At 40.5% G+C, this 13,287-nt stretch overlaps 1 protein-coding gene across 1 annotated transcript in view; it reads right to left on the bottom strand.

The window, feature by feature from the left end:
- Positions 1-12,857, bottom strand: part of LOC131254171 (uncharacterized protein At1g24485-like) — a 28,538-nt gene extending 15,681 nt beyond the window's left edge. The window contains exons 1-2 of the mRNA XM_058255173.1: positions 12,767-12,857; positions 6,328-6,865 (exon numbers count right to left, since the gene is read on the bottom strand). Of these exons, the coding sequence (XP_058111156.1) occupies positions 6,328-6,865; positions 12,767-12,857 (629 nt within the window). The remainder of the gene's footprint in view (positions 1-6,327; positions 6,866-12,766) is intronic.
- Positions 12,858-13,287: the final 430 nt, after the last annotated feature.

The raw sequence follows: 13,287 nt of genomic DNA, 5'->3' as shown, positions 1-13,287 counted from the left end.
TTTGAGGAGGATTTATGTCAGTATCTTATCATCTTAATTTTTATTTTTTGGGCTTAATTAGTGTATGATTAAAGGCCCATCCCAAATAGGATTCTTCTTGGGCTAGTCTCTTAGTTAAGTAAGGGCCTTATAGCCTTGGTTGGGCTGGAACTTTTGATAGGCCCATTGAACCCTTGGGTCCTATATTTACCATGTCATTGTAATGGGCCTTATGGGCTAAATACTCAAGTAGTTGGGCCCTTGTTTGCCCACTATAATAAATCCATACTTGGGCCGAGATGTGAGGCCCAACTTACATGTGTTAAAAATTTAAGAATTTTCCATATGTTGGGATAATGGGCTGCCCATTAGGCCTACCACAATGAATGAACCTATGACCCTTATGGTTGGGCCCTAACCTTGCTTAAGGGCCCACCAGGTTGCCTTTATTTTTGGGCTTAGTGTATGGCCCACTAGGCCATGGGTTGATTGTGCCTTGGACCTTTCTTTGCATATATAGTAGGCTACCTTTTGGGACCCAGTTGAGGTTGGATGTCCTCCTTGGTGGCCCTAAGGTAGGCCCATAGAGGCCCTTATAGGTGGTTAAAGGCCCACCTTGGGCCTGGCTAGGACTTTCCTCCTTAGGATTTTGACTCTCTTAGTTTGTGGGTCATCCCAAAGTACCGGGCTCCCACTAGAGGACTTCTCTTCTTCTTATATTACCTGACGATGTGCCTAGGTCTTGACCCTCCTTGGGACAGACGATTTCATATTCCTCAGGTAGCACACTTACATCGTTGCAACCCATATGCATCATCTGTATGAATTGATTGCATTGTATAGTGGTCATTCAGGGATGGAGTTTCTTCCCTTTTTGCACATTGAGTGTCTGAAACTTGTGCATGATTTGTGTGTGCGACTCATGCATTGGCATCGCATTTCATGAGGATACCGCCCTTGCTTCATCAGGGCCTTGCCTTCACAGGGACATTTGTGGATGGCCGCATATGTGGACACCGGAAATATTACTTGAGCATACTGGGTGCGTAGGATGCCCATGGGTGAGATTCCCAAAACTTCCATGGTACCAAGGATCTGCTCCAACGCCGTGACCGGGTGGAATACATGAGCGCACGAGGGCCTTATACCGTTAGGCCGCGACTCCCACTGTCGTGTAGTCGGTTGGATAGGGGTGTGGCCTTACCTGCCTGGTGTGAGGAGGCATTGCTAGGCTGAGTCTGACCAGCTCGTAAATGGGTCCGCTACCTTCAGGCCTTGTTGGTGATTGGTTGTCCACAGGCGGGTAGTGAGGTCTCTTATGCTCGTTTGACTGTGCGGGGTCTGCAGAGCGGCAGTCATTCAGCAGTGTAATGGACCCCGGTGATTTCCTTATGATTGAAAATGTACTTGACTTATGGTTTGGATATGAGCACTGACATTACTTACATTGCATTAGCATTGGCTGTACAAGCCCCCCTTTCATACATTACCTTGGTATGGCATTCATTACTTATTGTATCGCATTCATGGTAAGCCTTGGTAAGACTAGTGATATGTTCATTGATTATGCTTCTCTCCTTATACCTCCTACTATTCTTCTGTGCACCATTGTCACACACTTACACCACCCTCTAAGCGTCTATAAGCTTATGCACGATTGATACGTGCAGGAGACTCTAGGTAGGCGCCGTAGCAGCAGAGCATGGAGTAGAGTTGAGCAGTGAGGACTCCAGTGTTGCTGATTTTTCTCTCTTTTCCTTTTTATTCTCATGTATGTCCTTTTGGACCTTTTGGATGATTGTAAAAGTTTAAATATTTAGTGGATTTTGTGATGTGTGCCTTTGTTATTCTCAGATGTACTTGCTGTGATCTTGGGTATGCTCGCATTGGAAGTGATTATATTGTTATGAAAATCCTCCTTGTAGGATCCCAGGATCGGAACCTACCTCAGGAGCCGAGAATGGGGTACTACGGAGGCTGTTGCGGCCAGAACCGGCCATCGGGTTCCTTGTGAGTCCGGTTACCGAGTCTGGGGCGTGACACAGCAACAGCATCCAGAGTCACCTCTGTTTTTTTTGTTTTTTTTGAATTTTGGTTATACTACGGATTTTTGTATGTGGGGCTCACATTAGGGCGATCCAGTCCGCCTACCGGGTTCCTGGGCTTGGGATAGGTCTAACAAGCCCAATATTGGGTATGTTTTGACGCACAAAAACATTACAGCGGATCCTAACAATTTATCATTTATTAAAAAAATATTTTTGATGTTGTGGCCTACCAGAGATTTGGATTGGTTCCAATTTTTGGCTCAACACCTAAAATGAGATGGGAAATGGGATGGACGACAGAGATGTAATATAAGTCTAGGTGGGATCCTACATCAAGCAAAAAGTATGAATAGTGTGAATGCAACACTGTTGAACTAAATGGTTCCACCGTCTAGAGACTGGACGGTGGACGGTGTGTGTATGAAACACATATATAAGGTGGGTTCCACGACAGCATGGATGGATGCATGCTTCCGGTGGGGTCCACGTACACGTGGCCACCCCATACATTAAATACACGATTGGTGGTGGGTTCCACATAACATAAATGGAGGTGTGTATAAAACACATACATCAGCCAGCCCACAGCATACTAATGTCGATTGAAGCTGCTATATGCTGCTAGGCTACTGCCCAGTAGCTCAACAGATGGACGGTGCAGATTAAGTGGGTCCATACGTGTGGACACCATCATACAAGGGAGAAAATAAGAGAGAGAGAAGCGGCGAAAATGGGAGGGACCTCACCACTATGGGCCCCTCCAAAATACAAAACATACATCAAGATGGGTCCCGCGATAAGTGGGCCCTAAAATCATCAAAATCAAATCATAACTCACCCACTGTAGGATCTTCTTCTTCCTTTTTCCACCAACACATCTAGAGCTTCGAGGGAACAAGATTCAACGGTTGAGATTGATTTTGGAGAGTGAGATTGGGTGATAGGAAGGTGGGCCACACATGGCTTCTCTCTTGGGGAGCTTGGATGTCCACCTCTCATGGGGGTTGCTTGAAAATGAATTTTAAAATGAGAGAGAGAGAGATTGAAAGAGAAAGAGAGTGATGGGGTGAGTGATGGGGTAAGTGATGGGTGTGTAAGAAGAGGGATGGGTTGGGTTGAATTTTGGGTAAAAGAGGAATGGGTGGGGAGAGAGAGAGTTGACTTGTGAGGGGTGGGGTGGCATGGGGCATGGGTGGTGTACTTGATGTGTACTTGATTAATTGATGTGACGGGTCGTAGAGATTCTCTCAGAATTTGCAACGCGCAGCGTTTCTTCAGAATGAACGCAAGCCCACATCTCCTGGCCCAGGTATCGGATCGATGCGCGAGTCGCGACGTTGGAACCGCGGCGACAGCGCGATTGCCGGGGTATAAGTTTTGAGTTGACTCGACTCCAATATGCAGGACTCGGCCTAGGATCGCGTGTAAACGTCGGATATAGGTCGAGGGTTGCCGGAATTCGACCAAGAGGACCGCGGAAGCCTACGAAATGGTACGGTCTAGGATACGGTCCTTGCAGGGATAAATTCATTTTATGATACGGGTCTATCTAGCAGATTCACTGTAACACATAAGTGATCCTAAAGGATTATAAATAGAGGCCTAACTGAATAGAAAAGTATGCACAATAACCCAATTCTATTATGCCTACCGTGAGCCTACCCTGACTTAGGCATTGGAGGGCCCCTAGCCATAATTGGTGCCCCTAGTGTCTGCTTGTCTCCAATCACTTGTAGGTACTCAATGGGCTCTCAAGAAACGGAATGGGATCGACTAGATTTTAACATCAATATTATTAATGTAAAAGGAGAAGGTTCGACTGCCCTTATTGGTGTTAGAAAAAGGATCCGATTGATGCATTTAATGTCGTCTTCTTTGATCATGTCTTCCTTTGAACAAGAGAAACTGCTGACTGAGGTATTGTTGACTTTTAATACCTTCGATTGTTACTTTTTTCTACTCGACTATAGATTTCTCCACTCTAAATGAAGTAAGGGAGAATTAGGTGATGATTAACTTATGAGATCTATTGACTAAAGTCTATAGTAATTTTTCAACAAATGGTAAAATAAAGATAGATACTGGGGACAATTAGGGAAGAGATGAAGCATAAAAGCAGAGCTCATGACATCAAAATTATGATAGAGGGTATGGAATGTACTAACCGAATCCACAACTAGTTGATGATTCAGTGGTTAATTGCAAATTTGATGAATAAATGGATAAGGAATGCCTTGGGCCAATAAGGAGATTTGGGCAGTATTATTGTTATGTTTCAAATATTGCATATTTCCTCCCATTTATATATTGGTTTTATGAACACGATAACACTTCATGGGTATATTTTATACATGTTTTTATTGCGAGGTGAGTTTTAGAGCTTGGATTGAAAATAATGTTAAAAGCTTGGATTTAATGCTTAAGAATCACCAAGGCAAAGAATGGATCTTAAGAGACCAAGATTAAAGATTTCAAGACCCTAAGATCCAAGGAAACCAAGTAGAGAAGGAAAAAAGTCAAAATTACAAAGTGCAAAAATCCACGCTGTTTATGTCATTGAAGGTTGTTCGATGTCATCGAAGCCAGTCCTCGATGAATCAATGACAGTTCAATGATATCAAAGAATTACAGAAAATCAAGTTTGGTTGCTAGATTAATTGGATGCAATTCTCAATGATATCGAAGCCCTATTCGATTGCTCGAAGATACCTTCAGAAGGTATCAATCAAGTATGAGATGGACAAGGCATAGTTAGTTCAGCATTCCCCACATGGCTCACTTCAAGCTTTCCTCAAAATAATGTCCTAAATTAAATGAGGAAAAGTATGATATGTCTCATGTGCCTTATTCGAATGTGGTTAACAGTTTAATGTATATCATGGTCTGTATAAAATCGGATATTTTATGGCTAGTTGGTGTTGTGAGTAGATATATGTCTAACATAGGAAAACAAAACTAGAAAGTGGTGCAGTGGCTACTTTGATACATTCGATGTATAAAAGACTATATCTTAACTTTTGAGAAGATAGGGGCCAAGTTAGTTGGATATGTGGATTCAGATTACGTAGGCAGTATAGATTTCAGAAAATTGACTTCAGGTTACTCGTTTGTACTAGCGGGTGAAACAATTAGTTGGATGTTGAACATTCAGTCTATGGTGGCTCTTTTGATAATTGATTCTGAGCATATGACAGTGACGGAAATATTTAAGGAAGGTGTTCAGTTGAGAGGGATGATAAATCAATTAAGACTTTAGCAGGAGGCTATGCCGGTTAATTACGACAGCGAAAGCGCTATCAATTTGGCTAAAAATTTTATTTATCACTCACGTACTAAACACATTGATGTTCGTCACTATTTTATCCAACAAGTACTTAAGGAAGGAAGCGTTACTTTAGTGAAGATTTACAGGAGCGTGAATCCGACGGACATACTCACTAAGGTGGTTACCGCAAAGAAGTTCAGGTTTTGTGCAATTTTTTTGGGCTTAGCAAAAGCATAAAGTAAAACGGAGGATGTACGAGAAGCAATTGTGGATCGATGATGCAAGGTAGGATTAGAGAAAGAGGAAAAGAAGCTATGAAGGATGATGATTGAAGACATGGTGGACATTGTTGATAGTCTTAAATCTATAAATTCAAAAATCTATCAATGATAGTTTCAATGCCATCGAAGTCGGCTCGATGCCATTGGCGATATCCGGAATAAATCAAATTAGTTGTTCGACACTTTATGCGTCATTTTTCGATGCCATCAAAGGCTTGGTCGATATCATTGGTAAAATTTAGATTTTCATGTTTGATCGCTTGAATGTTTTGGTATTAGTTCGATGCCATCATTGGTTTAGTCGATGTCATCAAAGTCTAATCGAGGGTGCCATCGAAAGTATGCATAGATTTATGCAAAGTTGTGTATTTATGAGATTCATGCAAAGTTGTGTATTTATGAGATTCGTTTTCGATTTTGATTGGGATTCTCCTAGATGCTATATATATATATATATATAGGAGTATAATTGGGATTGAGATGTATCTAAAGCTTTCTAATTCGTTCCTAGAGTTTCAAAAGGCTTATAAGGGAGATTCAAGGCTTGTTCGAATTGGGTATTCTCTCTATCTCATGTGATTTATGCTTTTATAGTGTATTTTGCCATTTTGTGCCCTGGTTTTTTCATGTTAAATTTGGTGTTTGCGTTGTGCTTGCTTGGTGCGATTGAATTACTTCACTTTATTTATTTTTGTGTGTTTCTGCGGTCCCCTAATAGGGTTCACTCTTAAAATTTGAAGATATTACCACTCACCTGACCATTTCTGTTGCTCCAAAGTTCAATCTGTATTCCTTGAATAAGACCTGGTTACCCTGCATCCAGCCGTACATGTTCATGCCAAGTTCCAGAATTTCCAAAGAAGAGATGAAGGGGACCCCACCATCGACCGTGCGGGCCAAACAGATGCTGACGTTTTCCCTCGTGGGTATCATGATCACTTCGAAGAAACTGGGCTCGTCAAGGGAAGTAGTGACGGTGGCCCACAGGTTTCCATCAAACTGTAGATCAAAGGTAGGTGGCCTCGACTGACCGTCATAATTCCCATAGTAAAAACCGGCCCGAAGGAGCCATTTCCGATAGGCAAACACAGGCAGGATGTAGCAGTTCTTGTTCCGATCAGGGAAGAACCGGAGCGTACTCATCTGTTGGCTTGCGATCGTAGTGTTTATGAGGACTTGGCTGTTGTTGCCGGGGTAGATAAAAAGATTGTCGGAATACCATCTTATGCCGTTGCTGTCAACGTAGTTTACAGATCCGCAGTCGATCCCCAAAGAAGCAACGCAGTAAATCTCTATTGTTTCACAGAAGAAGTTAGTAATGACAAACGAAAGAAAATGAGTTCATTTCGCCTGTGTGGCAAATCAAGATGACCAGCTTGTGTTGTTCCGTTGGGACCCACATACTGAGATGGTCTTATGATGGTAGCCATTCATGTTCTGGAATGGGAGAGACCAAAGGAAGTGTCACTGCAGCAATGGCTCATGTATGGCAGAATAGAGAAGATGGACGGCTCAAAATCATCAAACCAAATCTGCATTTGGGGCCCCGTAGCCTCATGCTGAAATGATCCTGGGTTCCGACAAGGCAAAGTGAGCTCTAAAACGATATATATATGTGTGTGTGGAAATGGTACTATGAGGTCGACCTCATGGGAGCTTTCCATGAGGTCGAGTTGCGTGGGCACCACCGTGATGTGTGTGCCGATGAGTCACCTTATAAAGCCTTTAAGTGTGACGTTTTAGCCTGGTTAAAAAATCTGATGGGTCATGGCAAAGTTAAAACCTCCATGCCCTTGTTATTATTATTTTTTTAAAACACGCACACACACGCACACACAGTCACGCTATAGTGGGATTTCACCACCTATGGATACTCGAACCCTTGACCCGGTGTTGAAAATCTGAGAGTCTACCACCGGAGCAAGAGTAAGGATCCATGCCCTTGATTTGCTTCTCACTTTGTTATGGCCCACCAAAATTTTGAATCAAGCCAAAAACTTAGCCTTTGGTGTTTGATGAGGTGACTCATCCAATGTACTACATTGTTGGAATTTTGTACCCACGCCACGTGTCAAAAGTTCTCGCGAAATTTATATGAGAACTGATTTGATATACACACACACAACAGAGAAGATCACATACACCCTTGCAAAATATGTGCTAATATAACATCCAATGTTTAGGGCAGTCCATGCATCAGGTCATATGGTAGTGGCCTTACCCAGCTGCCAGGTTTCTAAGCGTTCTTAAGGACGCATACTTTTTTTTTTTTTTTTTGTTAGCTTGTTTGTAAACCCCACTGTCAGTTCACAAGTCACTGTTAGCCACCCCCACTAGGGACGCGTACCTGAATTCAACTAGATTTGAATACCTTCCATGCGTACGTATAAGGTCTTTAAATCTAGGTTTCTAATTCGTTTAAGCCAAATAAAATCATTTTTATATGGTCAAGCCCTCTTGATGGATGGTTTTGTATACCACACGCATGTGCTACTTTGATACATGCACGCTTTGTGTAAATGAGATCCTTTAAATGCATATGACTATCAAAACCTTATTCAATTGCCAGAATAAATGTAATATATTAAATATATAATATAACCATCAAAACTAATTGGACTTGGTCTGATGCAATTTTGACCAGGTCCTAGTTAATGCATGCAACCAGATATCAATTGCAATCGAATTTAACCTTGTCCTAAAAGCTGAAACCATATCGGATCCAATTAACATAATTTTAGGGTTAGAGAAAGCACTCTCCCCACTCTCTATAAAGAAAATACGGAGGTGGCGAATGAGCCTACAAAGTGTCGGTTCAATGGGTCATGGACCCAGTGGGCCAAAAGTCCATGAATGGAAATAAATTCTCTAACACTGATTACTTGACAAGTTGAAACATTGGACCCGGACCCTTTAAATTTTGATTAGGACATCAGGTACCTACGAGTTCAGGTATATATGGACAACTCTAACGACACTATAAAGCATCTAAGCCATGATGTGGACCATATATACCATGAAGATCACTAGGAGAAAAACAGGGAACAATCCACCCCTCAAGTGGGCCACACACTTGCACTAAGTCAAGACATCAGTTATAGTGTTGATTTCATCCGTTAATGTATAATTCTAGTTTTCATCGTAGGTGATCGTTATGCTGTGAATGCTCTCCATGGTCAGCGTGCTCACATCTTCACTTTTGCTTTTTAAATTTACAAAGGGTGTGGTAAGGACTCAAAGAAAATGATATGTTTGACTATGAGTCTAGTACTCTTGCTCGGGTGATAAACTCTCCGGAGTTTCAACTCCCGGTCAAGGGTTCGAATACCCATAGGTGGTGAAATTCCACTAGTGTGAGTGTGTGGGGTGTGTGCGCGCGTGTGTGTGTGTGTGTATATATATATATATATATATATATATATATATATATATATATATATATATATATGTTTGACTTCGAGTCATTACTAGCCAATGAAATCCTGAATCAACAATCACTTGGCATCATAGAATCACTTGTAAGATGAGGAATAGCAATTCTTTTCAAATTGAGTGACCTTTATATTTAGTCTGAGGTCAAAAATTTCGAGTAATGACCTTAGTAATAGAAAATGAAGGGGTTAGACACCATTTTTCTACTCATACCATCATGCGATCTCTACTTTAGTAGATTTTGTATTTTTATTTTTTAATTTACAAAGCTTTGAAACATTTATCAGAGTAAGGACTGGCAATGCCCTCAAAGTTAGCTTAACACATCTGACATCAAAGGAAAGAAGCAAGAAAAAAGGCCGTAACTATATATGGTTACGGAGACCAGTCACTCAACGGTAATCAAAACTACAATACGGAAATGGTAAATAAGAAATTAGCGGAAAGTAAATGCAGCTTGATAATGAAATGTGATAGAAAAAGTGAGAATCAAAAACTCTTCATTGAAAGAAATGATCGAATATCCTCAATTCATATAATACTCATAGATTCTAAGATAATCTTTCTTGTTTTCATTTATTGTCTCTCATTTTCTTCTTTTATTCCTTGGCGTTCCCAGCCCCTTAGCCTAACCCCTCTCCTTGGCTCTCTCTCAACTTTCTTTTGCTTCCATACAAATGGTGATTGATATGCTTAATAGGCGAGGTGATGACAATCAAATTCCTTCTGACTACCTAAATGGCTGATCATGACACCCAAGACTGCTTTCAGTTGCTAGGAGTTATCGTGCTGACAGTGGCTGACTTTAAACATCACAGAAATTCGATTCCCCCAACGATCAAAGAACACTTTTCAAGATATTTTTGTGATATAAGTGGTCAAAGTGCTATGCGTAGGTAAGTCCTTGATTGGTAGTTGGTGGCCGGTGGGAATTCGATTTTGGTTGACAGCTTTTTCTCCTCTTCTTTCTTTCTTTCTTTCTTTCTTTTTTTTTTTTTCACTAGCTTTGTTCCAAGAAATTATGAGAGAGTTCTTTGATTGGCTGATTAAACGTTTCCAAGAGTTTTCTAAATAATTCTGGTATTTTATTTTGAATTTCAACTCAGTTCCTGTAAAATATTTTTTCATCTTTGGCAGGGTGTCTACAAAGATGGTCCACCCTTCACACAGTATATATTGATGTCATAAAAAAGTGACACAATAGCATAAAAGAAAATAAAAAAATCGTTGTCTTAACATTTCATAAAAAAACAACTTACCTGAGCCTACTAATAATACCAAGAACAAGAATAGCAGAACCATTTTTTTTCTTGCAGACTACTCTATCGATTTTCTTGCAGACTACTCTATCGATTCTGTCCGTTGGCTTACGGAAATTTATAGGACCGAAATGTCACGGAAGAGAAGAGGACTGCCGAATGTTGACTAGTCAACTCAGGTCCAAAAGAACGTTCATTTCCACGTCCGTAGCTGGCAATAATTGATAAAATAGTCTATGAATCTCGACTCAATTTCCCCTTCCTTGGTTGGATTGGAATCCTTTACAACACCGGTTTTACACGGCGTGTAAAATACCCAAGGTCTATGGGCCGTCTACCACGTTATACATGTATACAATCTGCTCTGTCCATCAGGTGAGAAACATAATTTAGACTATATACATAGAAGATTAGACTGATTAAAAACTTATATGGGCCACGCCAATGAGAACAATGTAAGCTTTCAATGCTAAGTTCACACGATGTGGCCCGCTGAAGGTTTGTATCAGGCTGATTTTTGCATCATCTCTTCAACCTGATGAGTTGATTAATACGTTTGTTGAAGGATACAGACCACCGTGGCCCCACACATGAATGCTCCATGTTTGGCATCGCATGCCTATTGTTCCATATGGTGTGGCCCAAATGAGTTGTGAATGTAGCCGAGTATAGGCCTTAGGGCCTAAGATGAAGGACAAAATCTGATAGATGGAGTGGATTTAACATTTACATCGTGCTTGCCTCCATACTACTGCAGCGACTTTGGTATTCGGGATGATTGCCGTACCGTCTAACTTTAGATGGCATATGCCTCAGCGTATCCTCAACGAAACTGATTATGACCTTTCAACGTCTAACCAGCGTACATTCAATTAGAAAAATACAAGAAAGGTCCTTAGCATATTGGTCGATGGATCTTATAACATGACTTCTTTTCTTCTTCTTTTTTCAATGCCCTATCTATATGGTGGTGGAATTTATACCAATGGTCAGGATTAAGGAACCGTGGTTCCACTTAAAAAAATTGAAAACCCTTGTATCCGTCCAAAGTTTGGGCCACACTTATCATTTAATTAACTCAGCGTGTACGCTAATGTATCATGGAGATTTAGTTTCCTTAAATGGAATCATGGATGCAGACCGTTGATACGAGGGCTCCATTGTAAACGGACGTGCCAGCCAATCTGTCCTTGTTTTGGTTCAACCAAGGTACTGATCATGAGTTAAGTTATTCCTGTTATCTTTGAAAATTACGTTGCAGTGATTTGTGTCATTTATTATATGAGCCCATGGGGCCCGGTTGTTGCCAACCACTGGTGGGTTTGTCCCACATGATTTTATCACTGATATACCTCTTTCAATTTTCTATTAAATTTCAAATTATCAATGGGAAGAGAATTGTGATGCGAGAGAGAAGTCAAATGTAATTGAAATTATACATGAAGAGCTCACATACTATATGTGTGCAGAAGCTTGGCGAAGTTATAGAATGAAGGCTACGTCCTATGGGGGGTGATTAGGACCAAATAAAATTTATGTGACTTTGAAATCTAATTCCCTACTTAAACTAATATGACAATTAAACTAAGCAAAGTAATGTAACACTAAGGCTTGTAAGCCAATAGTGCGTCCGATCACAGAAACTATTAAAGATTTCCCAATTAGGCAACTAGCTTATAATTGAGAGTGAGCTTGTGTGTATGTAACAAGTTAAGTGTCTAATATATAATTCAATTCAAGCATTCATATGATTTGTCTAATCAAACACATAAGTATGAATAAGAATGTACATAATTTACAATTACAAACACAAGCATGTATAATAGTTTGGTTTCCCTGTTCTACTCTTGACATATACGCTCTCCCTAAATGAACTGGTATTCACTATCAGATGTTTTAAATTTGGTTCACTTCTAACTTTTACAAGTGTACACTCTCACTGGAGGCCTACACGTGGATTTACCCACATACTCACCCATGCCAAGGCCCACACAAAGACTTTCCACATACACACCCATGTCGATGGCCTACACAAGGACTTACCATGTACACACCCATGTTGATAGTCTACACAGGGACTTGCACACGTACTCACACGTGTCATTAGCAATACTGTCGTACACAAGAACCTACGTGAGTTTGAATTATAAACTATATTGGGAAGTGTGGAAGTATACAGAACGGAATCAAGCAAACTACACACAAGCGTACAAATAAGCCAAAACAAGAGATATGACTTTTATGTGGAAAAATCCTTTCAGAAAAAATAACATGGGACAAAGCAACGAGTAATGCACTATGAAAGCAGAATTATAAAAGAGATAATCTTACCAATTCGAATATGCGTAAAATCACCTTTAAAACCTAGTTATACCCTTGAACCCTTAGGAACATTTTAGAAAGCCCTAATGCACCTTAATTTTACCCTAATCCCGATTACACCTGATATATATGCTATTACAATCGGAAGAGAAAACAAATCGTGCACTTGCGCAATTCTACGTGCAAGTTCGATGGGACCTTCAATGGCATCGTCATCCTTCGAAGTCCTATCAATGGCATTGAAGCCTCCTTCGATGCCATCAAGTAGCATCTCTAAAATAATCTAGCAACAAACATAGATTTTTTAGATTTTCTCGATGGGATCGAGCATCTGTCAATGGCATCAATAGCCTTTATTACTGACAAATTTAAGACATCAACAACAATCTCCACCATGTCTTTAATCTTCATTGTATATAACTCGTAAGCCTTCACCATCTCTAATTTGCCTTCCATCATAGCTTCATTATCACTTTTTGTGCACACTGTCTTTCATTAAGCCTTCGCCAAGCCTAAATAAGTTGTACAAAGCTTGAACTTCTCCATGGGTACCATCTTCGTAAGCATGTCAGTCGGATTCATGCTTGTGTGGATCGTCTTTAGAGGCACGACTCCTTTCTCAAGCACCTATCAGATAAAATGATGACACATCATTATTTTTAATACGTAAGTGATAAACATAATTTTTAGCCAAATTCATC

The sequence above is a fragment of the Magnolia sinica genome, chromosome 8 (assembly GCF_029962835.1).
Source record: "Magnolia sinica isolate HGM2019 chromosome 8, MsV1, whole genome shotgun sequence".
NCBI lineage: Eukaryota > Viridiplantae > Streptophyta > Magnoliopsida > Magnoliales > Magnoliaceae > Magnolia > Magnolia sinica.
This window is presented reverse-complemented; position numbering and strand designations above follow the sequence as displayed.